This window comes from Diceros bicornis, chromosome 2, assembly GCF_020826845.1.
Source record: "Diceros bicornis minor isolate mBicDic1 chromosome 2, mDicBic1.mat.cur, whole genome shotgun sequence".
NCBI lineage: Eukaryota > Metazoa > Chordata > Mammalia > Perissodactyla > Rhinocerotidae > Diceros > Diceros bicornis.
The window spans coordinates 91,754,642-91,769,715 of NC_080741.1; the positions used below are offsets into that span (position 1 = coordinate 91,754,642).

General features: G+C 61.7%; 1 protein-coding gene across 3 annotated transcripts in view; it reads left to right on the forward strand.

Annotated features, from left to right (window-relative positions):
• Positions 1–14,846, forward strand: part of PLXNA1 (plexin A1) — a 55,560-nt gene extending 40,714 nt beyond the window's left edge. For all 3 annotated transcript variants that reach the window (XM_058566809.1, XM_058566805.1, XM_058566810.1), the window contains 9 exons: positions 5,201–5,347; positions 5,455–5,614; positions 6,550–6,653; positions 6,957–7,053; positions 7,436–7,626; positions 7,832–8,001; positions 9,555–9,767; positions 9,847–9,997; positions 11,486–14,846. In XM_058566809.1, the coding sequence (XP_058422792.1) occupies positions 5,201–5,347; positions 5,455–5,614; positions 6,550–6,653; positions 6,957–7,053; positions 7,436–7,626; positions 7,832–8,001; positions 9,555–9,767; positions 9,847–9,997; positions 11,486–11,581 (1,329 nt within the window). In that variant the 3' untranslated portion in view covers positions 11,582–14,846. The remainder of the gene's footprint in view (positions 1–5,200; positions 5,348–5,454; positions 5,615–6,549; positions 6,654–6,956; positions 7,054–7,435; positions 7,627–7,831; positions 8,002–9,554; positions 9,768–9,846; positions 9,998–11,485) is intronic.
• The last annotated feature ends 228 nt before the right edge of the window (positions 14,847–15,074 follow it).

The following is a 15,074-nucleotide window of genomic DNA, read 5'->3' on the forward strand; positions in this document are numbered from 1 at the left end:
AGGGAGAGTTTGTTTGGGGTGTAAGTAATTGGATTGGTCACCTGTGCTTTAGAAACTAGGAGATCATTCAGGCCCGGATGTTTCGCTTCCCTTGAAAAACCTGAAGGCTTGGCAGGTGGGCGCAGTCTTGTGAGGTTGGGGGTGGCAGGGCCGTGTGTCTGAGCCCTGTGTGTGTGGTTCATGCGTGCTCCCGCCTGGTCTTCGTGGCCCCCAGTTGACGCTCTGTGGACGGACGGGGTGATGGGCAGTAGAGCCTAGTGGCCGAGGGTGGGGACTGGCGCAGGCGGCCTAGGTCTGATTTTCACCCTGGTTGCTTCTTTGCCGTGGACCCTCAGCTTCCGGTGTGAATCGGGGCAGCAGCAGGCTTTCAGTTCTCCATCTGCAGGCCGCTGCTGAGCCCAGGCTGCTGCAGGCCAGAGGTGCCGAGAGCAGAGTCCTGCCCTGGCTGGGGGAGACGCAAAGATGGGAAACGGGGCAGGAGACAGAGGGGCAGGGGTCGAGGGGGTGGGGGAGAGGAAAGCAGAGGCGTGAGGGAGGGAAGAAGTTAGCCCGGCAGAGGGAGCAGAGGCCCTGAGGTGGCCTGAGTGCCAGGGAGGAGATGGCAGGGGAGATGGGCTGGGGGCAGGGCTCGTCCAGTGGGGTGTACTGTGGAGGTGACGTGTCATGTGGAGAAGGCAGTCCCGGAATCCAAAATGTGGTGAGTGCCCTGTAACGATAACATTATTGTTATGCAGGAGTGGTAACAAGTAGCCCAAAGTTGTGCATTTCCTGTAAAAATGCAATTCTGTGAAGACTGTATCGTATTTACGTGCTGAGTAAAGTGTGCTCCATAAACGGTGAGAAGCAAGGTTGCGAGTGCACAGACAGCTGGGTTCCAGCTCTGTCTTAGCTGCCTGCTCCCGATCCCCACCCCCAGAGAAAGGGGACTCAGTTCAACACAGCCAGTCTGAGGCCATGTGTTCTGTGTAACGCTGGGCAGTGTGTTCTGTGTAACGCTGGGCAGTGGGTCAGGCCGCAGGACACGAGGGGAGGCAGGACGTCGGGGACAGGGAGGCTGAGGGGGTGTGGTGCCGTTGGGGAGACATGCTTTGGGCTTGTGGGCGGGGCCGCTTTGTGAAGGGGTGGCAGCGTTTCCGATGGGATGGTCGGGTACGGTGGGGTAGTGGACAGAGGGAGAGGGAGGCCAGGCTCGGCCAAGGGAGCAGGAAGGAGGGAAGTGGGGACGGGGAAGACAGAGTGTTGAGAGCCCCAGAGCCAAGCTGACCCCTGGCCCACTGTCATCGTGTCCCCAGTGAGGTTTCATCAGAGAGGCTGAGTGGGGCCAAGGTGCACTTAGGTCTACTCTGAACGCTCCCTGCTCCCTGTTCTTGTTGCCCCTCACTGCACGGGTGAGGGCACCTGCTGGGCAGGACAGGACGGCCCAGAGCCATGCGGCGGAGGCGGCCGCGCCGGGACTGTCTGCCCACACCCACTGCAGGAGGGACCTGAGACTGGCCCCGCCTGCTCCCGTCCACATAATTCGCCACTGGCTGCTTTGTGCCACAAACTATTTAAGATAGACTTGCTTTTGTAGAGCAGTTTTAGGTTCACAGCGAAGTCGAGCAGAACGTACAGAGATTTCTCTTGTGCCTCTGCCCCACACGTGCACAGCCTGTCCCATTATCAACATCCCGCACCAGAGTGGTGCCTTGTTACAGTCGATGAAGCTGCACTGGCACGTCAGGATCACCCGGAGTCCAGGGTTTACGTTCCGGTTCATACTGGCATTGTAAGTTCTCTGGGTTTGGGCGAATGCGTAATGACAGGGATCCATTGTAAAGTCATGCAGAGCATCTTCACTGCCCTAAAAATCCGCCGTGCTCCCCTATTCATCCCTCCTTTCCCCAATCCCTACCCCTGGCAACACTGAAGTTCGTGCAGTCTCCGTGGTTTGGCCTTTTCCTGAATGTCCTGTGGCTGGAGCCGTCCAGTCTGTAGCCTTTCAGATTGGCTCCTCTCACCTGGTGACATGCATCTCAGGTTCCCCCAGGGCTTTTCGTGACTTGGTGGCTCATTTCTCTTTAGCATGCCACAAACTGTTTTTAAACAACACAGGTCCTTTTCATTCTTTGCTGTTTTTAGAAACAAAAGATTTAACTAGAGAAGTAATCTGTGCTCATTTTAGCGCACCTGAACAACACAGACGTGGGTGTAAGGGGTGAGCCCCCACCCCAGCGCTGGACATAACGACCATCAGGATATTGGTGTGTGTCGTCTGAGCTGGTGTCTGAACTGAAGCAAATACCTGTACAGAGAATATGCTTTTGAGATTAAGAAATCCTAGTATTGTACCTTTTCTTCATTGTAGGGTTTTTTCCCTTTTTGGCCCCATACATTTCACCCTGCGCCGTGCGTCCCCCGCGTCAGCAGCGTCGTGGCCGTCTCTGTGGCTCAGGATGCAGGCGTTCGTCATCTCTCTAGCAGCCGCAAGAAGTCACCTGTCTGGTGCCGCGCGTTAGATTGACTGCTGCGCTGCGACAGGGCCTGGAGAGCTCGACTTCTTCCCCTCCCTGACCAGGCCTGCAGCCGGCACTGTGATCCGGGGTCTGGGGCCGTGCTCGTGGTTGAGTGGATTTCCAGAAAAGGGACTGCAGGTGGTCAGGCCCGCTCCCTTTTCATTGGAGTGTGTGCTGCCAGGTTGTCCTGTGCAACAGGTTGCCCCGATTTGGTGTTGAGGATCCCCGCCTCTGCGGGCCCCAGTGCCCGGGCTTGTCCCTCCTCCTCATCCTTGCTTGGTGAATGCTCACTGGTACCTGTTGCTTTAGCTGCTGTTTCTTTAACAAATGGGCCTCTTTGCATTTGTTTGGTCGGGCACTTTTTTGTCTATTTTTATCCTTTGCCCTTTTTTTAGGGTTCTTTTAATAGATTATAGAATTTTTTAAAAATACAAGCTTTCCATTGTTCATCGCTCCTGTGTTAGGCTAAGAAATGGTTTTTGTGTGGGGTGTGTGGATTTTTTTCCCGAAATGGAGGAGCATTTTTCCTCACGTCGTTGTCAAACGCTATCGAACCACTCTCGTGTTCTCTCTGTACCGGAAAGACAGACTTTTTCATTGGGCAGTTTCTGCACGATCACAGCTGGGGCTGGGGGCGTCGGAGGTGACCCTTTTCCCCTCACGGTGCAGGAAGGAAAGGTGAGCTGAGGGCCCCGGGTTCTGGGCTTTCCCGCTTCACGCCATCTGGGCAGCCTTACCAGAGTGCTCGGAGACGGCACTCGGGAGCTTGCCGGGGGCCGGGAGTGGACGGCCCGCTCCTCCTGTGCCTTCTGTGAGGACTGTTGGCTTTTAAAGGCCGGGTGCTCTAGAGGGAGGTATCTCTGGGTTTGAATCCTGGCTTCTCGGTATTTGCTGGGCAACCTTGGGCCAATAACCTCACCCCTCTGACCTTCAAAGATGCTCCTTTCTCCTCTGCAAGGTGCAAGCCCAGGAACCCTCAGGCAGGTGTCTGGTCTTGTCCCCGGTGCTCTCTTCAGATGGCATTTGCGGGAAGAGAGACAGCCATTAATGGCTCTGCATCCTGATCCACACTCGCTTCTCGCCTCCATCCCGGCTGACTTAATGAAGCCAAGTTTGCAAATGAAACATAATTTCAAAGACAGGCATGTTGTTGGAGGGTCTCGGGATGATCTATGCTGGTGGCTGTTCCTTAGCAGCTGTCTCTTTAGTTACTGCAGATGCTAATGAGGTGCCTGGAGCACCTGGTTCCGCGGCAGAGCTCCTGTTGTAGCCAGGGGCCCGGGAGGAGGCAGGGCGGCCAGCATGCCTCCTGTTTAGGGCACACTCACTCCTAAACTCCATCAGTGGCCGAGACCACAGAGGAGCCTGTGCCCAGGCTCAGGGGGGGACTCACCTGTGCAGGGGGTGCAGCAAGGCCAGCCCTCTCGAGGCGCAGCACCTGCAGTGGGGCAGCCCTGGGGCAGACAGGACCGGGCGCACTCTGATGTCAGCTCTCTTCATTTGGCATAACCACGTGAGCCTTTTCCTTCCACAGCTTTTCTCATCCATGGCATTTGTTGTCTAGCAGAGTCTGTGGATCCCTCACATGCACAGGCCCCGTGCTGGGCACTGGGGATATAATGTGAGCAAGCCAGACATGGCCTTCCACTCCAGATGGAAGACAGCAGCACAGTGAACAAGATAGTTTAAGGGAGCAACAAGATCTGGAAACGCAGCAGGGTGCTGTGCCAGCAGTGGAGGCCAGCAGCTTTGGGCCAGGGGTCCGGGAGAGCCTTTCTAAGAAGGGGACGTTGGGTGGAGTCTAGAAGAGCCAGTTAAGACCTGAGGGAGAGTTTTCTGGTTGTAGGGACAGCAGGTGCAAAGGCCCTGAGGTGGGGACACGCGGGTAGTTGGAGGAGTAGGAGGCGGCCTTCACGGCTGTAGTATGGGGAATTGGAGGGCGTGTGGTGGGAGACAGGAGTAGAGCAGACCCTCACTGAGTGCCCAGTGGCCGCCCCACTGGCCCTTGACTGTGGACTTCTGTGCCCCTTGGTGCTGGTGAGCTGCACTGGGTTGGTGCTTCTGCACCCATGATTGCATCCAGTGTGTGCTCTTGAGTAATGGAGGGAGAGGCGGCCCTCTGCCTGCAAGGGGCGTCCCAGTGGATGGGCCTCCCGACCTCCAACAGGTGACTGTCACACCTAGTGCTGTGTAGTGTAGGGTCCACCCATGCTGTGGGCCGTGGGGGTGGGACCGGGATCCTAGGCTTCATCCCCAGCATGGTGTTGGCTGTGTCCATCAGGCCCTGCTGAGTGGGCTCCTGGGGCCTGGGCAGGGGTCTGGGGGCTGGGGCAGTTTTCCTGCTGGGGCCTGAACTCAGGGAGACTTCAGGCCAGAGTCGACTGGCCTTGTTCTTTGGCGTAAACCCCCTTGGCTACGTCGCGTTCTCTGATATACTACCAGCCCTCCTTGCTAAGGTTGCATTCGGATTTTCAAATCGATATTCGTAAGGGCAGCTGGTCTGTTCTTTAACTTATTTATTGTCTTGCACAGTCTTTCTTGGGCTCTGAAGGCAAGGTTCTGCTTGCCTCCTAAAAAGAATTTGGAAATGTCGCTCATTTCTCTTTATGGGAAGGGTGCAGATGCCACGGAAGGGTAGGGGTGGGTGGGCGGGGGCAGAAGCCCCTGGTGTCCTGGCTGCAGCCTGATGCCCCTGCCTGCTGCAGGAGTGCGCGGGGGAGCCACTCTTCATGCTCTACTGCGCCATCAAGCAGCAGATGGAGAAGGGCCCCATCGACGCTATCACGGGCGAGGCGCGCTACTCCCTGAGCGAGGACAAGCTCATCCGGCAGCAGATTGACTACAAGACGCTGGTGGGTGCCAACGGGCCCAGCATCCTTCCCTGCCCCGGCCCCTCCACGCTCCTCGGTGCGCCTGCCCCAGAAGAAGTGGGCCAACGCTGTGCCTTCCCTGCCCGCAGACCCTGAACTGTGTGAACCCTGAGAATGAGAATGCCCCCGAGGTGCCAGTGAAGGGGCTCAACTGTGACACAGTGACGCAGGTCAAGGAGAAGCTGCTGGACGCCGTGTACAAGGGGGTGCCCTACTCCCAGCGGCCCAAGGCTGGGGACATGGACCTGGGTGAGCCTTAGGGGGAGGCTCATGCTGTCGGCATTGTGGCCGTACGTGGTTCTGGGCGTCGGGTCTGTGTGTGCCAAGGCCTGAGGCAGACGGGCAGTGCCAGGGGGCGTGTCTGGGGGCCACAGGCGACAGGCTTGGCTGGGGATGTCCCGGCAGGGCCTCCCACTCCAGGCCAGGCACTGGGCACGGGTCTGGAGGGTGCTGGAGGACACAGGGGCTTTTGAGGGAAGGGGTGTGATCCGGGCAAGGCTCTGCTGGGGTGGAGGCAGGTGGGGTGGAGGGTGGAAGTGGGGAGTGTGCCCAGAGGACGCTGCCCTATCCTTCGGGGGGGAGGCAGGTGGTAGGTTCCGTGTACCTAGAGGAGAGTGGGCTGCCGGAGCTGGTGGCGGGGCTCTGGCCCATGAGCTGGACAGCTGGGGCTACCCCGCCGGGCTCGGGAGGGCCCGAGGAGGAGGGGCAGATCAGGGGCCAAGGAGTCCGATGGTAGATGTGGCTGGAGTGGCTGAGCGGGGCCACTGTGGAGGCCTTGAATGTCAGGCTAAGAGGAGTTGGGCCTGGAGCTCTGGAAGGCAGAGCCAACCATGTGGGGCCATGCTGCCCGGGACGGGGGGAACTGCAGCAGGTGGAGGGCTGCCAGGGGAGATGGGCAGCAGCAGGGGCGCAGGGCTTAACTGCAAGGCCACGAGCTTCCTGTGCTGAGCCAGGACGACGGGAGCTGCCCGGGCGGCAGGAGTGGGCGGGGGGGGGGGCCAGCGGGAAGAGCCTTGTCCCTTTGTTATTCTGGTGTGCAAGGCCCTTAGCTGAATGTCCCCATGCCCCCGGGACGCCCGGGCCCCTCAGGGCCTGTCCTTCCCCTCCTACTGCTAGAGGCGCAGGTAGAGGAAGGAGGGAGCCGCAGTATGGCCCTACCCCTCCAGCGCTCCCCTCCCCTGCAGAGTGGCGCCAGGGCCGCATGGCACGCATCATCCTGCAGGACGAGGACGTCACTACCAAGATCGACAACGACTGGAAGAGGCTGAACACACTGGCTCACTACCAGGTGACCCCAGCTCGGGGCCTCTCTTCCCTCAGGGCTCCGGGGCAGTGCGGGAGCCAGCGTCCAGCCCCCAGCTCAGGGTGGTCAGCAAATGTCAGGGAGAAAAGGGGACAGGGGTCACATGTGTGACTGTCCAGGCCTCATCCTGGCACATCGGGTCCTCCCCACGGCCTGGGAGGTCACTGGTGGGGAAACTGACGCTTAGAGTGACGAGTTGACCTGCCTCTAGGCACAGAACCGGGAAGGGCAAGGTGTCACCTGGGTCCCTGATGGTGGGTCCTGTGTCACCTGGTCCTCTGTCTGCAGGTGACAGATGGGTCCTCGGTGGCCCTGGTGCCCAAGCAGACATCTGCCTACAACATCTCCAACTCGTCCACCTTCACCAAGTCCCTCAGCAGATACGGTGAGGGGCTGGGCAGGACGGGTGGGGTCAGTTGGAGGGCCCACTGGCCTGGACAGGACGCCCCCCAGGGCTCCGCTGCAGCAGGCCAGGAAGGATTTTGTACACAGCCCGTCACTGGGACACCTGGCCTTTCCCTCAAATCTGGAGGCTGCACCTGTCCCCACAGCACATAGCCGCACACAGCTGTCCTTTATGCCATCTCCCTGCTGCCACTCTCTGTCCCCAACCACTGAGGAGGTGGGGCTGATGACCCCAGTGCTCAGATGAGACAACTGAGGCTCATACAGGGGGCTGCGTGGCCTGAGGCCACTAAGGCAGGGCCAGGGCGGGTGTGGGTGCTGGCCGCAGAGGGTGTGCCTGCTGACAGGCGTGGTGCCCACAGAGAGCATGCTGCGCACGGCCAGCAGCCCTGACAGCCTGCGCTCACGCACGCCCATGATCACACCCGACCTGGAGAGCGGCACCAAGCTGTGGCACCTGGTGAAGAACCACGACCATCTGGACCAGCGGGAGGGTGACCGTGGCAGCAAGATGGTCTCGGAGATCTACCTGACACGGCTGCTGGCTACCAAGGTAGGCCCGGGCAGGCCGGTGGCAGGGACATGGGGACAGCCAGACCCAGGCCTTAGAAAGCTAAGCTCGGGAAAAGCCTCTCGTCCTCACCCTCGTCCTTGAGGTTATGTGGGCCTAGGGGGTGCAGCCGGCTGCTCAGGTCACCCAGGAGGCAAGGGGTGGCCCGGTGGCCCCCCTGGACCTCGGTCTTCTTGCCCACCCACAGGGCACGCTGCAGAAGTTTGTGGACGACCTGTTCGAGACCATCTTCAGCACGGCGCACCGGGGCTCGGCCCTGCCGCTGGCCATCAAGTACATGTTCGACTTCCTGGACGAGCAGGCCGACCAGCACCAGATCCACGACTCGGACGTGCGCCACACCTGGAAAAGCAACTGGTACCTGCAGGGTGGGCCACGGGGGCAGAGGCCGCCCCTGAGGCGGGCACGGGCCCTGCACTGAGCAGGGAGCATGGGCACTGGGGCACAGCGCGGCGAGGCCTGAGGCTGCTGTGTTGCGGGAGGCCGGGCCTCCAGGGGCCCTGGTGGACCCGGCCCTGTTCCAGCGGGTAAGAAGAGAGGCTCGCCCCGGGCTCGCTCTCTCTGTGCTGTGGCCAGTCTTCTTCACGTAGGCCGTCCCAAATTGCCCGTCTCAGGGGCAGCTGCTGCCTCCCCTGCCCAGGGCCTGGGCACAGCCCCTGCCCCAGCTTGCAGGACCTGCCTGTGGTGTGGGAGCGGGGTGTGCGCGTATGTCTGTAGGTGCACATGGCTATGCACAGGTGTGTGAGTACAGACTTCGTGTGACAAACAGGCTTGGTGGGCCAGGCTGGTGCAGTGGTGAGGGTGACAGTGAGGCACACACTCCCGAGGCGCTCATGCTAGTGGCTTCCCCAGGAGGTCAGCTCCTCCCCTCCCCCAGCAGCCTGCACCTGCTCTCCCTCTGCCAACACAAGCCCAACGGCGTGCCCTCAGCCGCATTCGCCCCACCCTTCTGCGCCTCTGGCTCCTTCCTCCCTGTCCCCTTGTAGTCCCAGACCCCCGCATTCTGGTTGGCTTCCACACGTTGCCCGTTACCACCCCTGGGATGCAGCCCTGGCCATCACTGGGGCCACCCTGGACATCCAGCTCTGTTTGTGCTGCCCCCAGACCTTGGTGGGAATAAGTGCCTAAGAGGCCTCTCCTGGGTTATGCCGGGGGTGTTCCGTGGGGCCCCGTGGGAGGCAGTATCATCTAGGTCACCACTATGCAGGAGAACTCTGTGCAATGACAGAATGTTCTAGATCTGTGTTGTCCAGAGAGGTGGCTGGCAGCTACGTGTGGGTACTGAGCATTTGCCATGTGACTAGTGCACCTGAGAATCTGAGTTTTAATTTCATTTAATTTTACTTAATTTAAATTTAAACAGCCACATGTGGCTAGTGACTACTGGATAGCCCAGCTGATGGTTGTCTTACGAGAGGGCACAGAGGTCAGCTGGGGGTGGGGCTGTGTCCCCGGAGCCCTTCCTGGGCTTGCTGCTGAGGCCCATCTGGGCTGGAGCAGGGGTGAGCCAGCCTGGGTGTGAGCAAGCACGCAGGCCCAGGAGGACTGGGGCCGTGTGCGGTGGGTGCCTGAGAGGGAAGGAACGCCCCTGGTCTGTACGTCTTGCCTGTGTGTGGTCATAGTCGTGTGTGCACCTGAGCGTGTGACCATTGGAGGGTCTTCTCCCCGGAGGGGCTGGGTGCTGGGGCCAGCAGAGCCCTGGCTGGGCATCAGGAGATAGCCTTCACTTTCTGAGAGTCCTCACTCCTCTGGGCCTCAGTTTCCCCATCTGCCTGGGAATCCCTGGCCACTATGAAGGTCAGAGTCGGGAGAGCTGCAGGGCCGCTGGCCGGCCCCTCCCCGTGCCACCTGGAAGGGGCACTGAGGCCCTGTCTGACTCTGACCGTGTGCCTGGGCCCGCCCGCCCGCAGCCTGCCCCTGCGCTTCTGGGTGAACGTGATCAAGAACCCGCAGTTCGTGTTCGACATCCACAAGAGCAGCATCACAGACGCCTGCCTGTCGGTGGTGGCCCAGACATTCATGGACTCCTGCTCCACGTCCGAGCACAAGCTGGGCAAGGACTCGCCCTCCAACAAGCTGCTCTACGCCAAGGACATCCCCAACTACAAGAGCTGGGTGGAGAGGTGAGGCAGGCGTGAGGGGCGGGCAGGCAAGCAGAGGCGCCGGGCCCGGCTCACGCGCCGCCCCACCGCCCGTCTGCAGGTACTATGCCGACATCGCCAGGATGCCTGCCATCAGCGACCAGGACATGAGCGCGTACCTGGCCGAGCAGTCGCGGCTGCACCTGAGCCAGTTCAACAGCATGAGCGCCTTGCACGAGATCTACTCCTACATCACCAAGTACAAGGACGAGGTGAGCATGCGTGCCGGCCCTCGCCCAAAGCAACCCGCTCCACACCACCCCGCCAGCCCCTCCCCGGGCCAGGGCCGTGGGGAGCGGCCGGCATTGTCCTCTCCAGGTGGAGGTGGGTTGGTGAGCGAGTGGTCCCGAGGGCCTGTTAGGGGTCTAGTGGCCTGGGCAGCATCCTCCAGGGCAGGGCCCCATGCTGTTCCACGGTCTCTGGCGTCCGCCTGCAGCGCACAGAGCTGCGGTTCCCTGAGACGTCTGGGGAAGCAGGCCTGACTCAGGCTGAACTGGATGGCGGACAGGGCGCGAGAGTCAGGACGGGCTTGGCCAGTTCCAGTGCCCCGAGGCTGCAGTAGGCCCGGCTGTAGGCCCTGGGGGCCGTGAGGCTGAACCAAAGCCGTCCCGGAGGAGGGGAGGCGAGGATGGGGAGGGGCTCATCGCTGGGTGTGCAGGCCTTGGGGACTTGGGCTTCTCCCTGGGTGAGACGGCCAACGGGGTTTAGAGACCAGAGGTGGTCTGCCTGCCCGTGCCAGGGGAGGGGGAGGGGCAGGACTTGCCCATCTGATTGGCTGAAGGGTCCGACTCCAGACTTGTGGCTGAGTGATGGCGAGGTGGGCAGGCGTTGGGAGTCCGGCCTGGGCTTTTGTTGACGTGTGAGGGGAGTGGAGCTGTGAGCTCAGAGAGACTTGGGCTCCGGGCCAGAGCGTGGGGTAGCAGCCGGCAGGAGGACCTCCACTGAGCCTGGGGAGGCGGCCCGAGGCAAGTCCAGAGCAGGGGAGAGGAGGGGACGGGTGAGCCCTGGGACCAAGCACAGCGCAGAGGCGGCAGGAGGCGGCAGGGGCAGGGTGCCGGCGCCGACAGCAGCAGCAGGTTATGAGTGACGGGGGTGGGGCCTAGAGCCTGCGCCCTCGGGCTCCGGGGTCCCCCTGAGGAGCTCTGCCGTGAGGGCCCGGGAAACGGGCTGTTGGAGGGGGGTGGGGCCAAGGGCGAGGGCAGTGAGGCCGCGTGCCTGTGAGCTGCGAGCTGCGAGCTGATGCGCTGGCAGGAAACGGGCATGTGGGCGAGTGGAGGGCACAGCAAGACCGCGGAGCTGGGGCAGGGGCGGGGGTGCTCCTGCTTCCTGGGGGCTGGAAGCAGCAGGCTGAGGGGTGCGGAGGGGGCCGTGAGGGTGACGGCGTGTCCGCGCCCCCGGTAAGCAGGCCCTGCTCTAATTGACGGACTAGAACACTGCACCAAGGGGACGTGAGGCCTGGCTGTGACCAGAATCCCGTTTGGGGCGTTTTGGGGGATGAGGGTAGGAATGGTGACCTGGGGGTCCGGTCTCAAAACCCAGGTTCCTCAGCTGAGAACAGACGGGATGGAACCTGGTATCTGCTCTGGCGCCCCTACCACATATACGCCCTCTGTGTGCGACCCTCCAAGTTTCCATGTCCCCGTCCCACGCGAGCTGGCAGACCTGGCCAGGCCTGCTCACGCCCCCGCCCGCCTCCACAGATCCTGACGGCCCTGGAGAAGGACGAGCAGGCACGGCGGCAGCGGCTGCGGAGCAAGTTGGAGCAGGTGGTGGACACAATGGCCCTGAGCAGCTGAGCCACCTGGCCGCCACTGCCCAGCGGGAGTTGAGTGGCAGGGCCCGCAGGGGCGGCCTCCGTCCAGCAGCCGGAGCTGGGAGATCCGTGGGGGCAGCCTCGCCCCAGTTGTGCAGTCCAGCGTCCTCCCTCCCCCGTCCTGCCTGGCGGGGTCCCGGTTCTCATTGTGTGGGTACGGCAGTGTCTGCAGCACCCTCTGTGCCCAGAGCTGCTTGCCACAGGGCTGTAGGGGCCCCGGCGTGGCCGGGGCCTTCTCGGGAGAATAGGATGAGCGCTAAGGATTTGGGGGGTGACTGGAGTCCTTCGGGAAGGGGGAAGCCAGTCTGGTCCGCCTCCTTGAGGCCAGGCTGCAGAGGCCAGAAGGGCCAGGGTGACAGGCTGGGGGTCTGTTTCCAGTGTCCCAGGCAGAGTCTGAGGGCCGGGGTCTGGCTAGCAGCCCTGGGAGACTGAATGCCCAGGGCCTGGCCAAGGTGAGCTGAAGTCGGCCTGGGCCATTGCTGCCCACCCGCCACGTCCGGCACCCCTGCGCTTGCTGCTGCACCACCGCCACCGTCCTCCGATTCACCGCGTGCTCTCCGCGGAGGCCGGAGCGCCATGTCGACCTCGCCCAGAGAGAGGCCCCGGCTCCCTCCTGTGGAGGGGCTGCAGGAGGCTCTGCTCCAAGCTCCCAGGTGACTTCCAGAAGGACTCGACGACTCCGTTTCTGTCCTCAGGGCTGTGCCTCTGGGGCCACTGGGGCCTGGGGCTCCAGGTCGTAAGCGCACGTTCCCCTTATTTATTCCCCCACCGCTCCTGCTCCTGGGCTGGGCTTGCCAGCGTGGAGGTCTTGGGAGTGGCCCCGTCACCCTCCTCCCTCCCTCCCATCTCCCCTGCTCTCCACGTCCACCTTCCAGGCTCCCAGTCTGGCATCTCAGCAGCGTGCTGGCCCCGCAGGAGCGGTGGGACAGCTGGGGACTGAGTTTTTAGAGTAAATAAAGAAATCATGCTGCACTGTGCTGGGCCACACCTGCCGGCCTGGCTGGGAGCAGGACGCAGTGACCAGAGGGCCTGGAGGCGGCCTCCGTCCACCCTGCCCTCAGTGATCAAGAGAGAACAAATTTTTAATTAAAAAAACCTGTACATATATATATATGTGGCTCTAGCCTCAGTCTCCAGCCCCAGTGGGGTCCTGTATAGTTACCCAGAGGAGGAGAGATTTCACAAATGGTTTAGAATAAGAATATTAAGGCGGTGGGAAAGCAACTCCAAGCAGTGGTGGAAAAAGCGGCCGCAGTTCCCACGTGGAGCACACCCGAGGCCTCTGCCCCCGACCTTTGACCTTCGGGTCATCATCCTGTTTTCTTCGTTTTGATGTGAAAAGGAGAGAACGTCTCGCGGCCCAAGAGCTTCCGGGCGCGGGCCTGGGTTCCTGCATGACTGTGCTAGCGTTTAGTCTGACTTGATCCTTTTAAAGCTGCAAGTGTTGAATACTAGAGGCTGTTAGACCCTTTTTTATGTTTTTTAATTAATCAGTCACTTGTGAAAGCAAATAAGTGGCCCGTTCCCTCTTCAAGTTCACGTTTTTGATGGTACTAAAGATTCCCACGGCCTTTAAGGGACAGCTAACTGTGGCCGGCCCCACGCCCACGGGCTGCCCACCCCAGGCCCCTCCTGAGCATGTGCTGGGCTGCACCCGGGAGGTCAGGTTATGGCTGCTCCCTCCAGGGAGGCAGTGTGAAGTCAGAGCTCCTGACTTGGGAAGCTCCTGAACCCGGGGAAGCGGGGGGGGCCCCCCTGGCCCCCTGGGCACTGAGCATGGCTCGGCCTGCGGCTGCCGTGGGTGCCCAGCTGGAGCTCAGACCGGCCCCGCCCCCAGTGTGGCCCTCACGGCTTGTCCCTGGGTGGCCACAGGTCAGGCCAGTCCATCTAGAGGTTGGGCAGTCTTGGGTGGCCGCTTGCTTTGACCTGGATTCCATCCTCAGTGTACCCCTGCCTTCCCTCTGATGCCACCTGGCCCTGCCGGGGTGGGAGTGTCGGTTTGCCCTGAAGCCTTCCCTGGATGCTGGCTTCTCATTGAAGCCCCTGTTCTTCCTGTCCCACGCCGGTCAGGTTGGGCTCCTCAGCCCCTCGGCCACCCTTTTCAGGATCCAGTTCCAACCCCACTTCCTTAGGCCTCCCTGGGCCCCCTGTGCTTGCCCCTCGAGGCTGCACATTCCGGGCAGGGACCTTCCCCACGCCCTTGTCACGTGGGCAGTTGGCAGGCCGGGAGGTGGTGACAGAGAAGGGAAGCCCACCCGGCCCTGCAGGGCGTGTGGCCCACCGCAGAGCGCACGCGTGCCAGGCGCAAGCACTTTAGCAGTACTGTTTACACACGAGCTGATGGAGCTGATCCCAAGCCTGCCCTACCCCGCAGCAGGTCCCGCACCTTCTTCCCTGCCAGGTCGGGGACAGAGGCTCCGAGTCCTCTCGCTGTTCCCGAGCTCCTCCCAGCCCTGTAGCACTCTAGGTGCTGGCCCAGGCACCCCGGCACCTCTGGGCGTCCTCCTTCCAGGGTCTCTGACCCCAAGCTCTGGCACTGGCCCGGGGGGTGTGGGGGCCCGGCGGGAGCCTGGGACTGGAGCCCCACTCTGCACAACAAGGGTGGGTGCGATTGTCCTGAAGGCCCCCCAGCAGTCCCAGGGCTCGGGGAGTCGGCCACTGCCCAGCCCAGGCCTGCTGCTATCGCCTGCCCTGCGCAGGCCACCTTCCCTTCCCCGCACACGTCTCAGGAGCGCCAGGCACAGCTCACGCCTCCGTCTCGGAGCCTGGTCTCCCCATATACCTCGAGCTTGCCCTGCCCTCCCTGCCCGGGGCCAGCGGCCCCCACCTGCCCCTCCCTGGCCCGGGTGCCCGAGCCGGAGCACCCTGAACGTCTTCCCCGCCCTCCCCGGTTTCACCTCGCCGAGAGCATCCCCCTGGTTCTTCTCCCTGTCCTGGATCTGACGGCTCACATCGTTGGTGCTACACAAGCTAGAATAGATATATTTAGAGAGAGAGAGCTATTTTTACGATGAAGCCCACAATTAGCTGTCCTTGAACGCCGCAGAGCCCCCCTCCCCAAAAGAAGAGTGATCGCTCGGCCGGCCTGAGCGCCCCCTGGGCCGTCGCCCCTCGCAGGAGCAGCGTGGCTGGCTGGGCGCTCGCCCACAGTTTCTGTAAATAGACGGCTATCTCCTATTTTACTGTTCTTCAGATTTAGTACTTGTAAATACACACACATTAAGGAGAGATTAAACATTTTTGCTAAAGCGCTCGGCTCTGCGTTTTCCTTGCTGGGAGGGGTCTGGGCTGGGGGCCAAGTGGCCGGGAGGGGGTGGTCCGTAGAACTGCAGGCATAGCCCGTGCTCAGAGCTGCCTGCTGGCTTGGGTGCTGCTGCCTGTCAGCGTGGTCCCCACAGTACAGCCACAGCGGCACCCAGAGCCGCCCGCCGTGCACATTCTCAGCCATTTGGGTTTCAGCAGGCCCTGGCCATTGG